Below are 23,142 nucleotides of genomic sequence, written 5' to 3'. Positions count from 1 at the left end.
ATTGTTGCCTTAGCACAACACTCACCAAATCTGTCTATGTGATAGAGGTGGCCACTTGGGGGCACTCTGTTATGGCCTCATTGGATGAGTTGGGGGGAAGGGGAAGCATTTCTGCTGAACAATCAGGATTGTGCACATACACTGAACCATGCATTTAAGATTGCAGTCTGCCTGTTTGAAGCATCTTGGGTGTTGGATCTTCAGTAGTATCTTGTTTTAGTTTGAGCTACTGGGTCATTTAAGTAACAGTTTCATAAAGATGTTTTAGTATAGTTCTCAACTTGGTAAATATAGTTTTCTTAAATGATAAAAGATTGTTAATACAGTGAAGCACCGTTTATACGTTTCTCTTTTATACTTTTTTTAATCAATTATACGTTTTTTTAAATTGGTCCCTGCAGAGTCTAATACACATTAACCTATACCTATTACAGTGTCCGCCACTAATAAAATCACTGGATTATAAAATCAGCCGCTTTATAGAATCAAATCTGGAAGAACAGAATCAATTCTATATCAAAACATGTTAGGTTTATCCTTTAATAAAATCATCCTCGCCATTTTATAAAATCAAACTTTTGGAGAGCATATGTTAATTCTTCTCTGAATAGAAACAGGATTTTATTTTTTCTTCCAAGGATTTAAAACATTGTAGCGCTAATAAAATAACAAATTCCACAAAAACGAAAAAAAAAGGTGAAGGTTGCACATTTTTTTCTTGGGGAGCTGAATGAAAAAAAAAAGAATGAAGCAGTCTCAAGAGAATTGTTTCAGAGCCATATATTTAGTTGGTGCTGCCTGTTTCCACTTCGAAGAACTGTTTTGACATGCAGCCCTGCTCACTGACCACTGAGTCGATCAGTTCGTGCTCATCCAGCTATCTACAGGGGTTGACAGTTCATTTTTACAATTGAGTTAAAATTGTTAGCTAGCAAGTCGTGACGACTTGAGTGTGAAAGATTAATTCAAAATTTTGAATAAGAATAAAATGTAGTTAGTGTGATGCTGCAATTAAATTAGGGATTTCTCAATCTTTACTTTCAAATTCTCTTATTCAAACAACAGTAAGTCAATATTTTAAGACCCTTGTGAAATTTTAAAAATGTACCTTATGTAAGTTAAAATGTCAATTATATTTTGCAACTGAACTAAAATAATACAATACAACTAGACTAAAAATAAAATACAACTAATTGTAATTTATTTCTTTTTTAGAGTATTTATACTTAAAAACATTTTTTTTTTCAGTATATAAGTGCCGGTTTATAAAATCAAATGTTCTCAGAACGAATGTGATTTTATTAAGCGGCGGGCACTGTATACGTTTTTTCATTTGTACGCTTTTTTCACACAGTTCCTCACATGTTAGGTGAGATAAAGGATTTTTTTTTTTCAATTAGGTTCTCTGAAGCCTAATTAGTTAAATGTTGATGTTGTTTAAATGTTATTTATTGATTTTAAATTTGTTGTATATGCTGTCATAGTCCAAATAAATGTGTTTGATTTTAGACCATTGAATCTGTGGTAATTGAGGAAACGTCTCTAGGGTTTATTTTCCACTATGGCTATTCTTGAGTTGTCTCTGTTTTATTAGATGCAGGTTTTTATGCACTGTATAAAGCTAAACCTGCTAACAAAGCAATTTGTGTGTCCCAAATGCGATCAAGTAGCAGCAAAGAGGGTAAGTGGGGGAGAGCTTTTAAGGATGGACAGGAAAATGATCAGATCTTTTGGATGGGAACAGATTGACCACCTACCATACAGTCCAGTGGTGCCAAGTGATTTTCACTTATTCCGCTACCTAGAAGAGTTTCTCAGCGGCAAGCACTTTGCCACAGATGGCGAGGTGAAAGAAGCAGTTCAAGACTTTATCCTCACAGGCGGCAGACGTCTACAACTTAGGCATATAGAAGCTTGTAAAACATTATGCCAAATATTTAAACAAATATGGAAACTATGTAGATAAATAGAAACATGTAAGGAATTAAAAAAATTAAGTTTCTTGAAATTTTTTTTAATGTTTTATGTTTTATAAGTAATGGACCTTAGTTTCCGAATAATCCTCGTATATAGGTGTGCATAGCTTTTGTATGTATGAATGTATGTAGTTATATTTATTTAATAATATGTAAATATTTATATACTAAATTTAAAATTCAAATTTTCAAAAAGGGGATAGATCTACAAGCTTTATGTGTGTAGGCTATCATAATTTTTACCGAAAAAATTGCAATCTTTATTTGCCTGCTTCAACATTTTATGTATTCTTACTTTTAAAATTTTACATCTCTTACATTTGTTGATACTACAATTAAAAATTCTGAGTTTACTAAACATTTTAAATATTCGTCAAATATAAAATATATATGTTTAGTACTGCAATGTTTAAAAACTAGGTTAGTAAAATTCTTAATTCTTGGGCGATTCATTTCCATGCACTATATTAAAGTATACAAAAAAAAATTAAAAGGTTTAAACTAATATGAAATAATATTCAATATTCTTCTGCTAAAAATAAAAGCTTTGTGTTCTTTTTAAGGATGCGAAAGGAGTGCAAATTTATTTCACGTGCCATAAATAAAATGAGAAAATAGAAGCTAAATTAAAAAAAAAAAAAAAAAACTTTAGATGAAATAAATTATTGCAAGCATGTGTTATAAAGTAAAATCTTTGTTTAATATTTGGGGTTTTTTTTTTTTTTTGAACAGATTCTGATTTATTACATTGTATTGCTACAATGTACTTGGCCTCAAATTCAGACTCATACAAGGCATTCAACAGTAAAAGCAGTGTTGCTTGCTGACACACATTTACTTGGACCTCGTTTTGGGCACTGGTTTGACAAATTAAGAAGGTGAGAACAATTGTAAATCATCTCAAAGCATTTATGTGCTGTAAGAAATGTTGATGAAAATAGCTTTATTGTGTACATATAAAGTTATCAGAAGAACGTGTGTTGTAAGTTTTTTGTGTAACTCTATCTAATAACTGTTATAAGTGAGAACTTGTATCCCTTTTAAAAGACATCATTGCATATAAATTGCTCCTGTTTCAACTGTTTCTCTACTAGTCATACATGTAGTCTTAACCCATTCCATGATCAGCCCGAAACCCCTTAACGCGCATGCCGCAGAAAACGAACGGAGTTGCTTTTTGCTACGTTGTAATAGCACTTTTTTCCCCATTTTGCTATCGGGATTTTAATGTTGTTTTTGCTGTTCAGCTTGCATTCGAAAATCGCTTCGCTTTATTAGTTTTTTGGCCCTGAATTAAATAGTGCAATAAAATACAAGGTTGCTAATATGTGCTGAAATATTCCTTAAATTTACGCAGTACATAACGGGAAAATAAACAATAGAGGATAGGACAAAAAGCAATTATTTTTATAACACTAATTATTTTATTCAATTATTATTATTATTTATTTATTTATTTTTTTTTTTTTTTGCTTTTATCTCAGTATATCATTTTTTTTCTTTTAATACACTTAAGAAATCTTAAGAACTGTTAAAAGTAAGATGATCTATCTTTCAAAATGGCTCAACAAAGCATTCTTCAAACAATTGACTGATCGATCCAATCTGTGAGTTGGACCTGTTGAATGGACAAAACGCTTTAATAACTGGGAATGATTTTCTAAGAGGATAAAAAGTATTCTTCGGTGCCTTTTGATACATTGTGACCCTTCAAAACGACCTATACACACAGAGACTGGTCGGTTCTTTTATCCTAATTCCGATGACTTTTAAATCCCTTCTGAGTGTCCAGATATCAGTTGCTCAAGCATGGGAAGTATTTTAAAGATAAATGCTTACAAAAGATCAAAACTTGCGGCTAATCCCCTATTTCCCTAAAGGATACCTTTGTGCATGCAACTAAAAGCACCCAGCTGAGAGAGGAATCGGCCTGGGCGGATTCCCTAAGGAGGTGCCCCCCTTGGTGTCTTGTGGTCAACCCTTCCGCATTATTTTCGTACAACAAAACAGTTTGAATCAGAAAGGAATTTCAAAGCAAGTTTTACTGCTTGTACTTAGTAACATGTCTTAAGAAGAAGAAAAAAAGAAAATTTTGCTTGAAATCGAGTCGGATTGTTTTTCTTTTTTTTTAAACATACTTGGATAAATTTTAGTTAGTTTCATAGGATTATTTACTATTTAAGGCAGTTTGATTATTGAAAAGAAACCAAATATTTTGTTTCTATTCTTAAAATCTCAAAAAAAAAAAGTTCAATTAAAATATTGGAGCTATTTTAAAGCAATAAATAAAATCTGAAAAAGAAAGGGCGTTCGTATGAGTAGAGCGAAAAGAACTCAAGATATTATCATTTCATTTGTACTGTAGTATATATTTTATGTTTTGCATCTATTACGTATAGTCAATGCGGTCGTCGCAATTTTTGTTTGTGAAATTAAAAATATTCAAAACTGTATCACTAAAAATCCATCAAAGGGAGCCGCGAATATAAAACGTTATAATTTAAGTTCGAAAATATCATGATTTAAAAATGAATAAATATTTAAAAATAAAAATAGTATGCAAATAACTAAAAAGCGTAGTAAACATATTATAATAATAAAAAAAACATACTCGTACAAAATTAAGATGTGTAAGATAATTAAAAAAATAATTGTGTGTAAAATAAATTATAAAATTTGAGGATTATGAACAATTTAATGAAGGTTGCTTGGGTAAGAAGGTGGATTTTTGATAACAAGAAAAAAATATTTCTGTTTCTTTGCTTTATTCAGGCATATAAATATTGGTAAATGTGTAAGGAAATATTTTCACACTTGTTCATCAGGAGTTTGAATGCCAGAATGCTAAGAAACAAAGCTTCCACGAAAAGATAAAAATATAATGCCTGATTATTTGAAGCATTATACGTGTCTCATCTAAAAATAATTGAAAGGTTAATGTCTTAGTAAAAAAAATAATTTACAAGAAATTTCGTGAAATACTGTAAGTTACATCCCTTTTGTCCAAGGAAAAGAGCTTGATTACCGCTCCCCTAAAAGCACCAGAACCCAACAGAGAAGCGCAATAACAGGGTTCTGCCCCTGGAAGGATCGCCGACATATATTCGGCTGAGGCAAAAACTGCTAGAAACGCCGTGACGACACAGGATCGTCGAAGGCAGTTAGGAACCATTTTCTTGCGACGAGCCTGAATCGGCCGGGGCAAAGAATGGGTTAACACATCCCAATTCCAAGGTCAGTCAAGGTGTTGCATATCCTCTCTGATTGTCCAAGTTTTAATCCTATATACGTTTCAAATTCTTCAATTATTTTCATCTATCTTTGAAGGAATTGTTGGGGGATGTACCCTATCCCAAATTGTTCCCATTCCTTCAAGAGATTGGTTTTCTTCATTTAGTTTAGTGTTCGTCCCATTGTGTTTGTATTTATGTTGGTCTTTTTTAGTTTTTGTAACTTTTCTCCCTAAATTCCAAATTTTATTGGCCTGTGTTTCTAAATTTAAAACTTTGTTTATGTGTATTTTTTGACAATATTTTTCAAAATTCTGAAAGTTTTATGTCCGTGAACAAACATGATACGTGATATGAAACAACCATTTGGCGCAGTATAGCATATTAGGCTCTTGCGCCACTCTAAGCCAAATACAACCAACCAACCAACCAACCAAAGTCAGTTAAAAATGATCAGGGTCATAAGACCCTGATAAATCTTTATTCCAGAGCCAATTTCTTTTGCTGATCTGCTACTGTGCTTAACTACTGCTGTGGGCACTAACTGCAAATTTTTATTGAGCATTAGCTTTATTGTACAAGCTTGCTTATTTGGCTTCCGCTGAAAAAAGTACACAAAAAGAAATGTAAAATTCCAACATCTCCCTACTGTTAGTATTGAATCCAAAACACATTTCTTCAAATATCTCAAAAGCTCATTTCAGCAGATACTGCCATTTACCTGCCCAAGACAGAATGCAACCAAGTATGGGTTTCATATAAATAAATCTTCAGTCTCGATTTAATTTTGATTACATAATTTGAATTCCCTGAATTAAAGTCCCATTACAACAAGCAAAATTTTTGGTCCCTTGAAAGTCGTGACCGAATTTCACTTACCAGTTTTCTTTACTGAAGAAGTATTGCCCATTAAACATGGGTGTTATATTTCCAATTTTCGACAATGTGTTTTCATACATTTTCAACTATATTTCAGAATATATAAACATAGCTAGATAATATAGACGCACGTGTGCACATCGTGTGCCGATACATTTCATGCTGTGCAGATACATTTACTGTAGATACAGTTCGCTCTCTATTTAACGACTTTCTCTATTTAACGACGGCTTTTCACGGTCCCAGATGGTCCACTACAGTGTTAAAAGCATTCTATTTAAGGACATTTTCTATTTAAGGACGATTTTTTGTCGTCCCTTGAAAGTCGTTAAATAGAGAGCGAACTGTATTTGCATTGTCTGAAAATTCTTAATGAAATCCATATAAAACACTGATTATCTTCAAAATTTAATGATAAATTAATGAAAAATGTTCATTAATGCTTTTATGAATACATGATTGAAGCAAAAAGCATTTTCTTACTAAAAGTTTTACCTACCCACAGCATGTTGGTTTTCATTCCTGGAGATAGTTTTGAGCTATGTGTGCAGATACTTTATGTTTTTGTCTTACTATGTATGTAAATACAGTCAGACCTCCATATATCAAAGTAGTAAATTGCCGGAAAAAAATTAGATATAGAGAATTTTCGATATTTAGAAACGATCTTATTTTATCATAAAAATCTCCTAAAACATTAAAATTAAAGCTAATTTTCGTGCATGAAACCCAATTTCTAATTTATACAAGCATCGGATTAAGCGAAAGTTAATAACTGAAAAATTAACAGAATTTACATTTTTGTGCCTTCATACATCTTCATTTTTCGGCAGTTCAACTTGATTTGCAACATGAGGGGATTTTTGTTTTGACAATGTAATCGAGAGAAAAGTAAAAAATCAATCTACTTAACTTGAATGATTTTTACTGAAGCTAAAAAGAGTAGGAATGATAATCAACAGACAAAAGGGATAATTTGAAACTGATTTTACAGTGTTACTGCTTACAACTAAGATTTGAAAAAAACTTGAGGGTATTTAAGAACTCTAGAACCGAACAACGACCCTATCTACACACCCCTGAACCCCAGATTCCTTACGAATTTCTTAGCAACTTTTAGTAAACATAATTTTCTCCCCTAACCTTCATTTTTCATCAGACAAACAGTCTAAAGTGAAAAAAAAAATATCTACGAATGTCTCGAAATTTTTTTCGATATGTAGAGATTTTTTCGATATATAGAAACAATTTTTCCATGTAATGAACATTGAAATTTGCTGGGATTTCGATATATAGAAAATTTTGATATGTGGAAGTTTGATATATGGAGGCTCTACTGTATGTTTGTTTCTACATACATATATGGAACATTGTCAACTTATCAATCTCAGATAAAAAGAGGGTTAGTATTGGATCTATAAATAAACCCATTCATGCATGACTGATTTTTAATCTGATAGTTTTAAGCATATCTTGTATTTAGAGCTCTCCAGTTCAATTATACATTTTAAAAATTATACTTTTCTCTAGGGAGTGGCAGATGTATAGAACATTCCAAACTACAATGACTCTGCATAATCCTCACGTAGTTTTCATTTTAGGTAGGTTGAACTCATAAAGTTTGCTGGTTGTAATTTGCGAAATAATGAAGATGTAAAAAAAAATAATTTCATACTGTCATGATTTTTCCTTTTATTGTTTGTCAATATGAAGATTGTATGTTTTAATGTTTTGCCAATGACATTGCCAATAATGCAATCTAATTTTGCCAACCTGGTAAAGTTTGCACTATTTTATAAGAATAATTTGCTGTTAAGCTCAGGGTTGTAGTTTTGGGCAGACAAAACCCATTTTTGGCCATGCCACTGGCAAAAAACAGTTAATACCAGCCAAAACTGGATTTAACCACCATAGAGCTAGCCAAAACTGTATTGTATAAAACCACACTAATAGGTGTTCATTTACAGGTTGTATGCATAATATTACACATTTCAATGCATGATTAAAAGAAATAGGTTGTGTATTTATCATAATTGAATAATTTTCTGATTTATTGATTTAATGCAACTTTTCTTTAACAAGCCTGCAATATAAACTAACGGCCATTCTTCACAAAACTTGTAAGATGTTTTCAATGTGTTAAAAAATAAGTAATATGCTTTGATTAAATTTGAAATTCATTTTGTGCGCATAAAACTATGAAATAAGTAGGTATATATTGTGCTATTTACACTGTTTGAAACATATATTTTTAAAAAATTATCACAAAATTCTCCTATGAGGTGGCTAACCTTTTGGAACATGTCTTCATTTATTACTTGCATGGGTGTAAAACTCTTTACTTAAATAATGAATAGTGATTGATTATGGGATTGAAAATTTATATTTATTTTAATTATGTACTCATTTATTTTGATTTTAAACTTTATTTCCTGTATCCACGTCAAGTGGCTAAAACTGGACAAAACTGATTTCATCCAAACTGGTTTTATCCATGGTTAAAACCACCATTGACCAAAACCCTAACAACCCTGGTTAAGGTTCTTTTTTATCTACTACAAATATTTTAAAGAAAGAACAAATATATGCTTAGTCTGTTGTGAAAAATTTTTTTTAAAGAAATAATTGTTACATAAAGACTCTAAGTTAATGAATACTACAGAAGAAATATTTTGAAAGCAATGTATTGAGACGGGGAAATGTGTGTCTGTTGGTCTGTCTGATCGCCCCCTCCCCTCCTTCCACTGCTGAAAAAAACATTTATTGTTTAAAAAATTTGGAGAGGGTGTTCCCTTTCAAAAATAAAACATAAGTATGAGTACCTTTGCAAAAACTGTAAGAAAGATATAAATCTCTAGCTAAAAGGGAGATTTGTTTTGAACAAACTTATTTAACGATAGCTTGACGTATGAAAAATCTTTCTCAAATTTGGCCATTTTAAAGGTAATTTTTAGAAATTTAAACTGTTTTAACATTAATGCTGATTTAAATCCTTAATTTAAGAAATTAACTATGTTAAAAGTAATTTGTTATTGCTAATATTTACAAAGAGTAGTCATATATTGTTTAAAAGTTTTTTTTTATTTGTTTTATTTTTGTTATTGTTATTTTTAAATTTTGAGAAATAGACAAAAAGCTTTATATTTTTTAATTGTGAAATGATTTCTTGTAGATATTAAACAGCATTGACAAAAATTGATGATTGTTTGATAAAATTAAATTGAAGGGAATTCAAAGCATGAGAAAGCTCTAAATGATTTTTTATTCTTTCTGTTTCAACAAATGATTGATTGATATGTATTTTTATTTCCGCAATAAATGTTTAAATTGCTGTGAAATTCATTTTTGTTTTGCCGATGATTAAAAAGAATAATCAAGAAATCTGTTAAAAAATACTTTAATAAATTTTCAGGAAAAAAAACTTATTTTCAATTTATCTGATTAAAATTGCTTCTAATACTTGCAAAATAACACATAAATATCATTGTAACAAAAAAAATGCTTTATTTATTGATTTATTTATTTAATTTTTTTTTAAATTTATTTTTGTTAATTTTAAGAAACCTCTCTTTCTCCCCTATGATGTAAAGTTCATAGTAGAATGAATATTATGTTACACATGTAGTACGTGCCTCTACATACAGGGGCGTAGCTAAGGGGGGGGTTTTGGGGACAAAACCCCCGCCCCCCCCCCCCCCCCGAAAAGTTAGTCTCAAAAAAAAAAGAGAAAAAGAAGAGAGAAGAGAAAGAAAAAAAAAAAGAAAAGGAAAAAATTCCAAGCGATTACACACACCACATATATATATATATATATATATATATATATATATATATATATATATATATATATAAATATATATATATATATATATACATATATATATATATATATATATATATATATATATTTATATATATATATACATATATATATATATATAGAGAGAGAGAGAGAGAGAGAGAGAGATAAAAGAAGTAACCCCCCCCAAAAGTCGGGTCTAGCTACGCCACTGTCTACATATCTAATCAATTGTCACTGCATAAGATCATAGTGTGTATATTTTATATTGAAATGTGTACAAAGCTGTTAATTCTGAATTACATGATAAATAAGGGGCCATTTCTCGAAAAAAAAATGATTCACCGAATTGATCTTTTTTTCTTATTCTTGTCCCAAATGTAACAAAGAAAGCAGGGTTGGCTTTCTGCTGGCAGAAACTAGTTTTTGCCGTGCCAGTGGCAGAAACTGGTTATAACCTGTAAAAACCAGCAGAAACTGGCAAAAACTAAAAAATGTCTTTATTAACTCAAGTAATTAGTAAATGATATTTGTTTAAGTAAACTAAAAAATTAAACATCACTTCATCATTTAAAAAAAAATGATAAAATCCAATGCTAGTGCCCTGATTTAGTTCAGAAAGGGAACTTTTCAATTGCAGATGCTTGTAGTATTTGGATTAGTTTAACAAAGGATAAAAAATCATATGGGGGTGCTTAGGAAAGAGGGGTGACATACAGAATTAAACAGGCATTACTGATCGTAATTTGCTCACTTATATGCTTCCTCTAAATTGTTTGGGATTGAAATTATCATGTCATGTGCTTTAAGAAGAAAGTGCCAGAATTTTACTTGCCTAGATTTTGTACCTAATGTCACAGCTTTGCCAAACAAATTGGCCCCATTCCTCAAAACTTATTTTTCCAGTCAAATTTTTACCACAACCCAAGTTACTACACGGTGGACCAGTTATACAATAGATGAAAGTTTCACGAAAATTGCTTGTTCCTTGATGCATTGTCTGCTAGCTTTTCTGTTTCAAGAATATTCTAAAATTTCTCATTTGTGCATATTAAAGTGAGAACCTGTTTAGATTTTTGAAACCGACTTTTCTAAGAGGCTATTGCAGGGTCCAAACAATGTAACATTTGATTTTGAATTGTGATAATTTTGTAATAAAATTACAGTGCATTGGTTAACAATTAATTTTTTTTCCATGCATTTTCTATTATATATCAAGAATTTATTTTTCATTTTGTGAGTTTTTGCCAGTTTCTGACGCAAAGTGGCAGAAAGTGGTTTTTGCTATGCCTGTTTTAACCGGTTTCTACCAGTGGTTTTAACCGCCTCGGCAGAAACTTGCCAACCCTGAAAGAAGTAGATGACAGCATGTTTTGGGCACTATTTTTTTCAAGAAAGACTAAATATTTTTTTATGCTTATTTTTAATATCTCCTAACTTTCATTGTGTATACATTTATCGTGGGTACAAGAGAATTCAGTATCTACCCAGTACTTTTTATTTACTATTAAAAGTTTTTTGAACATGATATGTTCTCGGTTTTAGTAAAAGTTTTTCAGAATTTCTTTTTAGGATGCTTAGTTTTTTTCTCTCTCTCAATCTCTCATCATTATCTTCTTTTTCAAACATAAATGCTTAAAGCTTTTTGAAAAACATGTGCAATTATTTTCACGCTAATAAAAATATACTGCTTTTTTTTTAATTAAAAAATGAAAAGCGCCGAGTGTACAATTTTTAGATATTTTACCTTCCGTCTGTTGTTCTTGATTTTGGAGCTTTTCAGAGTAATTTTGCAGTGGTTTTAAAAGAAAAAGTAATGTGATTGATAATGAAAAACTTTTCATAATTATTTAGTTAAATTTTTTAACATTTGAAGGATCTTTTAAATGAATGATTTTTCCTAGTTGCAGTAAAAATTCATCATTCTTATGGTTAGGATCTTTACAAATTCCGGGTTCCAAGCTGCCAGGGCATCCATTTTACAGCACGTATTAGCTGATTAGTAATTAAAACAATCTTCTAAATGTGTTCTGGATTTTACTAAAATATTTTTTAACTAAAAATTAATGGGGTTAACTGAACAATTTTTTTTTTTTTACTTTGTGTTATCTGATGTCAGAATTTTTCTTAAAGTTGTTTTTCCAGTGAGTTTTCAAAGGAACAAACTGGGGAATGAAACACTGCTCTTAATCATTTAATAATATTTCGACCATCTGCAAGATCTTTTTATATATTTTCCTGGTTTCAAAAAAGTTTTATTCTTTATTCAGAAAGTATATGAATTAAACTTACAACTTTCAGTCAATATTTGTACCAAATAAGCTTTACATTATGTTGCTGCACATTACAAATAAAGCTAGCATCTAGCTTATACCTGCACACTTTTGGCATCCCCAATAGACGATGCAGTATGAGCAAGAAAAGAAAATGTATAAAATTATGAAAACAGAAAACACTCATGTAACTCTGTGCTCTTATAAAAGAAATTTAATGCCAAATTTTCACTTTTGAAAGAACTTTTTTTATCCCAGTATAATAAAAGAAGTCTCGTGTATGAATGGTGGAAGAATCAATAAACATTTTTTATGAGTCTTCATTATTGAAATATTGTTACAAATTCTGTAAATAGTAATTATTTTTATGATTAATTTGTTGTAATCTGGCTAAATTTGGCATTTATTCCATTATTCTTCATCTAAAATTATTCTAGTAACTTAACCTGTAAACAGTTTCTTGTAATGAATATACAACCCCCTTACATTCAAATGAAATATATGGTTTCCCCCATTTCTGAACGATAAGATTTGTGAATGGAAGAAAAAGAAAATATGAGAAATTTGTATAACTTTGTAGGATTTTCTTGATAATTATTCGCTCACCAGGCTTCTTGTGAACGGGGGAGTCTGTTTGTTTTCTAACTGCAGAGTCTTGTTTTCAGCGTTCTGCTGGAAGTGTGTTTTGGCCTCAGTGCTGTATTTTTGTGTATTTTGGTGTGAATACGTGTGGGACCGTTGAGGTTACGATGTTAATTGATATTTGCCTAATTGCTATGGTTAATTTAGCAGTTGCTAAGGATATTTCTCATACCTAGTTGTAATTAAATCTCCTATGTTTTCTCAAGAATTGTGTCATCATTAATGAATTTCTTGAAGTGGCTGGACTCGTAACAATATGTTAAAAGAGTATATTCATTTAAGTTAGTACTGAAGCTCTTAATTAAAATTATTTTTTTTCTTTGATGAAAAAACTGTTGTCCTAAATGCATTAAACCAGGAGAAATAATGTCTACAATGGAAAACAAAATATGCGTTGATTTTTTTTTATTTTTAAAGTTGTATAATATACATCAGACTTATGATTCATTTGTAGATACTGAAAAATACTTTCCATGTTTAAAAATGTGTGATTAATTTTACATTTTTAAAAATATTTATAGAAGATAGCTATGATTATGAGGAAATTAATGTGCAAGAATTTATTCTTGGTAATTTTGTTGTTAATATAATCTCTGAACTACCACAGTAAATTATTTCTTTGATTATTTATACCAAGACCCATTTACGTATTGAATTTTTGATAATAGTTAAAGATTTTCAGACAATATTTTGCTACAGAAATCTTTTAGTACAAAGAAATGAACACATACAATATTTTTAAAAATTAGATTATTTTACTTTTTACACAATACAATATTTTACTCTTAATTATTTAATTAATTACAAAGAAATTAGATACAAATATAAATATTAAACATTCTTTAACAATTAACTCATAAAATCTTCATGATTTTCCTAAAATAAAATTGATTTTCTTTTTGCAAATAGTAATAAAAACCAAATAAACCCGTATAACATATAAATACCTTTGTGCTGAAAATTCAAAAAATCAGTAAGCACAAATATTGCAAAATATTGCAGACACGTGTTTCGGTGTTACAAGGAACACCTTTTTCAATGCAAAGATATGTGAGCTTCTGGATGAAAAGTCATCTGAGAAAAGCAACACGGTGGAACAGGAGATAGTATAAATATCAAAAACTAGAAATTAAACAAAAACAAAAAAGATAAAATGACACCTGGAGGCAAAATTTATTATATAATTCCATGAGGAAAAAAATCGTTAAGTAATAAATTTTCCAAGAAAACCCATAAACAATGCAAAAAGTCCAAAAATGAAACCACTCTGAATAAATTAGCAATAAATTTACCAGCGGGAAAAACTATATGAAAGCAATGTATCAAATGGAGAAATGCAGTTAAGAACAAAGTGAAGGATAAACATATTGCAATTAGTTAATCACAAAACGAAATAAGAAAGCAAAAAATGAAAAAATAAAAGTAAGAAATGTACGACGTTTACATAAAAAATAATATAAAAACTAAACCAATTTTAACAAAGGAGTCCACACAGAAGAAAAATAGGGAATTGCAGTAAGATCATTGACTAAATTAGAACGGTTCCTCAGGATGTGGAAAGATTCCCAAAAATCAAGATCCAACGAATTGGGGCATTTTTGGATAATTTGATAAGAGTTAAAATCAAAAGAATGATTTGATTCCCAACAATGTTGGGCAATACTGGATTTATTCAGCTGTTGTTTCCTCACATAGTTTTGATGTTCTTTTAACCGAAATTTCAAAGAACGGCGGGTCTGTCCGATGTATCCGAGTCCGCAATTGCAAACAATTTTATAGATCCCACAACAATTAAGTGGATGAATAGGATCTTTAAGAGAAGAGAAAGAAAGTTTATTAATAGGAGAAAATACCACTTGGAATTGGAATCACTTCAGAATCTTAGCAACCTGAAAACTAATACCAGGGAAGAAAGGCAGAACAACTAAATTCTTAGTGTTAAAAGTTCTATTAAGAACAATATTTTGAGATTTTTTTGCAAAGTTTTTTATAAATGGAATCAACTAAGGTGGGCGGATAGTCTCTATCAACAGCCACAGCTCTTAAATAGTTGAGTTCCGCACTAAGAAGCTCAGGTGAAGAACAAATATTCATTGCACGATAAACAAATGTGTTGAAAGCTGAATATTTTTGATTAGGAGGGTGAGACGATAATCTATGTGGGGGTAATGAAACAGCAAAAGGTTTGCGATAAACTGTAGTTTCAAAACCGGACTCAGTTCGAGAAACGAGAACATCCAGAAATGGAAGGCAATTATTCTGTTCTTTTTCACAAGAGAATTGAATATGAGGATCAATGGAATTTAAGATAGATAAAGCATCATCAAAGCTTAGTTGATCGTGATTCATAAGAACAAAACAGTCATCAACATAGCGAACATAGAATTGAAACTGTAGCTTCTGGAACAACTTGAGCTCAAAGTAATGCATGTAAATATCACTAAGGATGGGGCTAAGTGGGTTTCCCATTGCCAAACCATCCGACATTGTATAAAATTTAGCATTAAAAACAAAGGAACATTGCTTTAGACAAGTATGAGTAAGGAAAACTAAATCCTCAATTTCCTTAGAAGTAAAATGAAATTCAGACAGTCTACTCTGAAGGCATAACAATGAAGCCTCGACCGGAACGTTCGTAAATAATGAGTTCACATCAAAAGAAGCCATAAAAGAATTATTTGGAACGCAATTCTGAATTTTTTTGACAAAATCGATACAGTTTTTTACGGTGAATACATTATGACTCATAAGAGGAGAAAACACAGAGACTAAATATTTTGCAAGTTTATAAGAAGCCGTGCCAATATTGGAAACAATCGGCCTGAAAGGAATGCCAGCTTTATGTACCTTAGGTAAAGCATAAAATCTAGCGCAATTAGCAATAGAAGGAATAACAGAGCGTTTAACATTTAATGGAATAGACTGAACAGACTTGACAGCAGAAGAAATAGCCTTTAACTCATTTTCACTCGGATCTTTAGAAATCTCTAAGTATGGACCAGAAGAAATCAAATCATTAGTTTTGTCAACATAAGATGATTTGTCAAGAACAACAATTTGACCACCCTTGTCAGCTTTGGTAACAACAATATCTGAATTAGAAATTAAATTCTTTACAGTACGACTAACAGTATTAGTAAAGACAGGATTGGAAATTCTAGAATTAAAATCCACATTAGAAGCAATAAGATGCCTAACGCAATCTTTTTGATTGGATGATAAGGCACTAAATTTAAAAGCTTTCTCAATAGGAGCAATAAGCTTAGAAAAAGAAGGTTTGCTGGCCAGAGCAAAGTTATCATTGCATTTCAGAGCATTAATTTGAGAACTGTTTAAAAGAACACTTGAACACTTTTCTTTTTTGTTTTTGTTTAATTTCTAGTTTTTGATATTTATACTATCTCCTGTTCCACCGTGTTGCTTTTCTCGGATGACTTTTCATCCAGAAGCTCACATTTCTTTGCATTGAAAAAGGTGTTCCTTGTAACACCGAAACACGTGTCTGCAATATCTTGCAATATTTGTGCTTTCTGACGTTGGATTACTGATTTTTTGATTTTTCAAATAAACCCGGTTCAAACCAAAATAAAGGGTTTTTCTTTTTTAGACTTTTTTTCAAAAAAACTGGTTTTTATACCAACCCTGGTATTTGGTCAGTATTTAGTCAGTACTGGTCAGTATTTTTGTCCCTCCAAGCAGTTTTACCCCCTGATAAATCCCCATAATTTTCATCTTTCAATGTTGGTAACTATGCATTGATAAAATAAAATTTGTAGTATTACCATTTGCAGTTTTTAAATTTCATTTTCATGAAATTGCTCCCGCATAAATGTTTTCAGTATAAAAGAAATTTCGGTTTTGCCACCTGTTAGAAATCAAATAATTGTTTGAATTTTAATGTTTTCTTTTTATCATTTGTTGATAATTTTACAACTCGTATTAAAATGTTTTTAATTGCATATGTTATGAATAAATGGTTTTGATGTGCATTATAAATTTATCTTTCAGATACATAAATTTGTCTTACATTGTATATTGTACAGCTGTTCATTTTGTTTTCCTTGCTTTTCTGATATAACAGGGGATGTTTTTGATGAAGGTCAGCATTGCACCGAAGAGGACTTTAACAATTATGTAAAAAGATTCCATAGCTTATTTTTTGTTCCTGAAAACACAAAACTTTACGTTGTGATTGGAAATCATGATATTGGCTTCCACTATCAGTAAGTGTTGCTTTATTTTTTAAATTTAATTCCACATGTATAATTTTTAAGCTTTTGTGAAGTATGTATAACAAGTTGCGCCGCACGGCATTGCATGGTCTTCCTTAAAATCAAAAGTTGTGTCAAGTGACAGGTGCTCAACGAACTGTGTTAAATAAAAATGTAAAGTAAAAACACAGCATACGATTTCCCATCAGAATAATGGCAACAGTTCCTAAAACCCCCATTAAAATTTGGACCTTAGTCCCTAAAAATTCTTGTTTGAATGAGAAAACTTCATAAATAAAGTCATATCTCCCGAAAAGATCAAATGCCAGAATGAGTAAGGAGAAATATATCTAAAATTGATATAATTTTTTTGATGGTATCAGCTCCTATCTGTACAAAGATTGCTAAATTGTACATTTTACTGTGAATTTTCAATAATTTACTTGAATAATTTTAATCTTGATTGTGTATAAATTTGTTAAAGTTCTAATTAAAGTCTATTTTCATTTCGGATGTTTGATGTAACCTTTGTTTGATCCTACATATTTGTAATTTCTTTCTTCCAGCATTTCAGATTATCTGAAAGAAAGGTTTGAGAAATCATTTAATATATCATCTGTAGAAATGATAACCATAAAAAACAACGTATTTGTTCTAGTCAACAGTATGGCACTGCATGGTGATGATTGCTTCCTTTGCAAACCAGCTGAGGAGAAATTGCGAGAAATATCTAATATTTTAAGATGCTCAAAGGTAAATAATTTATTCCCTTATCAAGTTTTGTCACCAACTTGGCGACAAATTTGGTGATTTTTTTTTTTAATTTGGTTTTAAATTGGCCACTGTTGGTGATATTTAGAAAGTAAACTATTGAATCACATTAAATTTTCCAATAACGGGGACATTAAATTGGTGTAAAAGGAAGTCATGTGATGCACACATCAGCTCATTTAAAAGTTATTTTGAAAAATACTTCACTGAATCCATTTGCATGGGGTTTGACTTTTTTGCATATATATTTGCACTTTGTTTCCAGAATTTTAAATTTGGGCTTCTAATTATTACATATTTGAAGATAAGGAACAATTGTATATCATAGTATAAGATATAGTCCTAGACGCAAAATTTCTTTTGATAGTCTGCAGCATAGATTAGAAAACTCAAAAACAATCTACAAAACGGGGACGGCTCGTCACTACGGGCAAGGTGGGCAGTGGCAGCGCGAGAGCAAAAGTAGACGTCGGCGATGCAGTTTTGCGAGACACTTTTAGTCATAAAATATTCTCAGCCAAATAATTAAATTCATGGAATTAATTTCTGTACTAACTATTGGCCCTTAGAGTTCCCAATTCACTTAATTGCTAGGACAAAAACATTTCGTTACTAGTAGCGCAATCAAAAAGAAGTTTTTTTTTTTGTGGTGGGGCGGAAGGGGCAGCACATTAAAGGGGGGAAAAATGACCTGATAAAAAAGGGGTCTGGGGGTTTTCCCCCGGAAATTTTTTTCAAATTTGTACTTTAAAAAAGCCATTTTTGGCTTTCTTTGCTAATGGTATGGGGAAAAAGGTACAGGGGTCTCAGCGGAAATTTCTAGAAATCGAAGCCTTAAAAACGCAATGTAGGCCATTATTTATTGACTTTATGGTCAGAGACAGTCCCGGATCAATTTCTTTCTTTCTTTTTTTTTTTTTTGAAAAATAGGTCGAAATTAATTCCTCCTCCCCCGTGCAAGTTCTCGAAATTGAACTTTCAAAAACAGAATTTTAGACAAACTGAAGATTTTACGGGAAGGAATTGAGTCTTCCCTCGAAAAATTTTGAAAATTATGGTCCTAAAAACTTAAGCAATATTTTATATTTAGGAGTCACTCCATTTAAACTTTCTGTTAATGTAGTTTAAAAAACGTAATTGCTTATGATGTAAAAGAAAGGCGTTATGGGGACCCTTGCACGAATATTTTCTGAAATTCAAGCCTTAAAAATGCGATTGTAAGGCCATAATTTGTAATATTAGGCTCGGTAATTTTTAAAATTCTAGCTACAAAAACGCAATTTTAAGCGATTTTCGATGTTGTTGAGTATTTGGGGGCTTTTAGCTGGAAATATCGCGAAGTTTAAGATCTGGAAACGAAATTTCAGATGCTCCATAATGCTTTCAGTGAGTGTGTGTGTGAGTGGGGGAGGGAGAGGGTTCGAAGCAGCAGCATTTTGAATATTTTCTTATTGTTAGACGAACTTAGGAAACAAGAGAAAAAAGAAAAGAACTGGGACGGGGGTGGGGGGAACAGAGTTAGCTGATCAATAAATACGCTGTCCATTTAATATTTTTATTTTAAATATTTCTTTTCAAAATAAATTCCACTTATTAATTTCTTTCAAAAAAAATAAATAAAATAAATAAATAAATAAAATAAAACGCGATGTAGAAACTTGAAAGAAGATGGATAATTGCAACAGTTTCAAATCTTTGTCCGCGTCGGAAAAATCGACGCGGACACTCAAATTTGTACAATCATTTTGTAAAAGGCCCCCACAGAATTCTCCAATCGCGCCCCGCATTTGCTATGGCTGGCTCTTCACTCATTCTTTTGATCACTTTTGTGTCTGTTGTATTTAATAAGAGCTTCATTTGAAAGCATGGAAGCTTCTTAAAACTTCTGAGAATTTTGCGAGGCCCTATCTGCGCGAGGCCGTCGGCAGTCGCCGACGTCGCCGACGCCTAGCGCCGCCACTGAAGGTGGGCCAGGCCCACCCAGAAAAATTATACACAACTAAATAGATCATGTAAAAATAACGTTTAGTATTTCGCTAAAATATTTTTTAAAAGCAACAAAAAAAACAACGAATTGGGGACATGAAGCACATTTTAAATCTCTAGCACTCTACATATGGCTTCTAAAATGTGAAAAGTTTTCCATCTGTTAGCGTTTCCGCTTGCAAGCTCTGAGAATGATTCTATGGTCTACTACTGGTTTGCCCCAGAACTAACCCTGCCACACCTCCGCTCCTAACCAATCACGACGATTCAACCAGACACCAAAACGGCAAGTCCGCGCCACACCAATTCCTTCTGCATGGGCTCCATCTCCTTAGCCCTCCGAAAAATAGCTTTGCCCAATATCAGTAGAAGGGCAATAGCAGGTGGGGAAGGATTTTACACACGTCACTTGTACGAAACAACAGGTTGGAAAAGGGCAAAAATCGGCTAGCCCACTGAATGAAAGAATGCTCTTATCGTTTTCCACCGTCCTTCTTTTGTATTTGTCTTTAATCTTAAACGGCTGTTAATATCTGGAACTGGCATTTCCCATTTTATGGGTTCCCCCAGATTCTACCGCATCGCATCGCATGCATATTTTTATTTATTTATTTTTCTCTTTGGAACTAATATGATCGGAATTTCTGAATGAAGAGTTTGTTTTCGAATAGCACACAGCACAGATCAGTTGTTTTCGAGTGTGGTGCAAATAAAAGTTCTGAATTGGTCCGAAACTTTTACGAAAAAACTACAATTGAGCGAGATCTATTCAATTTTCTTTTTCGTTCTGATATTTGGCTAAAGTAATAAGTTTTAATCATACAATAGGTTTTATCGATACGTGTTTTCTATTCTGTAGTATTCTAAGGCAGCACAAACGTAAATTACTTGAATTTGATCTGGTACATACATAATCCTTAAAGGCGTAGGGCCACATAACCTCAAAAATGACCAAACTATCGATCTTTTTTAATTGTTTATTTTAAAACTTCAAACTGTTTCAAGCTTTATGAAGAGAGTTAAAACACTCTAGTTTAATTATTTAAAAAGTTATTGGCTTTAGGTCACTCACACTAGGTACGCTTTTTCTTGATTTCGAACTGTTTTTGAGCAATCATGAATTGCTTATTGTTTTCACTTGACCGTTGAATGACGTATGCCTTTGATTTTATTTTTCTATTCTTATACTGCTGGCCTCGTTTAAACGAATACCGTCGGTTCCAAGAAATATTCGATTAAGCAGGGAAATATTATTTATCTTTTCTGGTTGACAACCTTTGCTTAAAACATAATAATAAATCAATATCTAAGTAATAGAAAAAAAATGTTTTTGATTAAAAAGCATTTTAAATAAGCTAAGTAGTAATCAACAAAATAGTATAACAACTAAGTACAGTGAAACCTGTGTAAGTTGACCACTCGCGGTGCACTACTTTAGTGGTCAACTTAAACAGGTGGTCAACTTACAAAGGTTGATTTATATGATAAGGTCTAATTCCGTGCCTGAAAAAAGCGGTCAACTTAGACAGGTGGTCAACTTACAAGGGTGGTCAACTTCACAGGTTTTACTGTATATATAATAAAAGTACGTATGAATATTATAAATATGCAACTTACAACTTGAGGTATTAAATCTTTGTTTCAACACCTTTTTTCAGTTCATATTTTTTAGAGAAAGTCCATAATAGTGGATTCCTTGCTCAGGGTATTTTGATAATACTTTTCTAACTTGAATTACCGCGTTTTACATAATCAATAATTATCAATTTCTTATTTTCTGCAATGTTAATATTTGTTGTGTTTTTTAATTTATTTATCGACTGTCTGTTGGTAATGGCATTGGTAACTGTAAAAGAAACTAAATAGAATAGTGGAAATGCTTTTATGGAAAATGAACGTTGTTTTTCCCACCCGTTGTTTGCCGAAAAATGCTATTTTAAGTTTTTACGTCAATAATTGCTCTTATTTAATTTATTTTTAACGTATTCAAAAAAAAAATTCAGCAAAAATATATATGTGAAATTTGATCACTATTATTCGATTATCCGAAGGAATTATTCAATTAAGCGGGGATCTCTAACATTACATCTATAAATTCGGTTCCGGGAGATTTTACCCAATTAAGCGGGGCTGACAGTAATGCAGGCATCCATGTGTATCGAATCGAATTATTTATTAACGACCTTCAGGATTTTACACAATCCTTTTTTACGCGAAAATAGTATCCAGCACATAATATCTAGCATCCAGCCCCAGGCATTTATTTGAATTTTGACGTCATGAATTCAAAGGTCTAATAGGTCCTTCTAAGGTTTCAATAAAGGCCATTAGTAGAAAAAAGAAACTCCTCTTATTGCAATCCCGATAGTGAAATACATAATTTGAATTCAAGATCTCAAAACTTTAACTCTTAAAAAATTGAAATATCCTTCAGTATTTCGATTTTTTTTAAGGGCATGAAAAATATTTATTGTTAATAAGTAAGAGCATACAAAGATTCCAAAGAATTACATAGTTTATTGAAATGTTTTTAAAAATGCAATGAATGTGATGTGACCCCTATAGGTATTGTGATGTAGTTTCACACAATAAAAAATGAAGTTAAGTCTAATTGTGATATATGAAGAATATACTAGCAATTGAGGGAACTGTGCTTCTAAAAAAAAATTGTTACCAATTTCGTAATTTGATATAAGGAAGCATGTTAAAACGAAAGTCAATGCTTCTGCGTGATCATGTGCTCGTGTTGGCAGCAAGAGTGTAATGTAGTAGTTTGATTACTGCTGTGTGTTGCTTATTACTAATTGCATGGGGTGGGTATCTTGTCTTTAAATTTAGACAGTCTACCTTGAAATTATAAAAAAATGCTCAAGTGGATATTTTTCTAAAGCAATTTCAACTATGAAGTAGAAGAGAAGAAATGAAGTAGTTCGAAATGAAGAAACTGCAATAAGGACTATCTTATATAGTTCAGCATTACTAACTGCAGTCCTCTCCATTGTATCTGTATAAATATTATTGAGAAAATTTTATACAGCAAGCCCACCCGCTAAATTAAGGCACGAGCCGCCACTGCGTGTGGGAGACCCTGGGAGGGGGTGCAATTTCTTTAGTTTTCCAGGGACGCTTCTGCACCCATGATCTGACCCCCTCACTTTTTCAAGGCACGAGCCGCCACTGCTACAAGATTCACCGACATTAGTCTATCAGCACCAAGAAATGCTTGAAAATAAACTTAAAAGACTACAAGTGCATACAACTTGTGGATTTTATCACTGAAAATATGTACAAATCTTTGATCGCTGAAATGTAAGTTCTTTCTTTTTTTTTTTTTTGGCCTAAACTAAGAAATGATCTGCAAACTTTTAAACCCCT

General features: G+C 31.6%; 1 protein-coding gene across 1 annotated transcript in view; it reads left to right on the top strand.

The window, feature by feature from the left end:
• LOC129225969 (metallophosphoesterase 1-like) overlaps window positions 1-23,142 on the top strand; it is a 43,508-nt gene that overhangs the window by 5,567 nt on the left and 14,799 nt on the right. Inside the window, exons 3-6 of the mRNA XM_054860538.1 lie at window positions 2,709-2,854; window positions 7,616-7,686; window positions 16,881-17,022; window positions 17,577-17,763. Of these exons, the coding sequence (XP_054716513.1) occupies window positions 2,709-2,854; window positions 7,616-7,686; window positions 16,881-17,022; window positions 17,577-17,763 (546 nt within the window). The remainder of the gene's footprint in view (window positions 1-2,708; window positions 2,855-7,615; window positions 7,687-16,880; window positions 17,023-17,576; window positions 17,764-23,142) is intronic.

This window comes from Uloborus diversus, chromosome 7 (assembly GCF_026930045.1).
Source record: "Uloborus diversus isolate 005 chromosome 7, Udiv.v.3.1, whole genome shotgun sequence".
Lineage (NCBI taxonomy): Eukaryota > Metazoa > Arthropoda > Arachnida > Araneae > Uloboridae > Uloborus > Uloborus diversus.
This window is presented reverse-complemented; position numbering and strand designations above follow the sequence as displayed.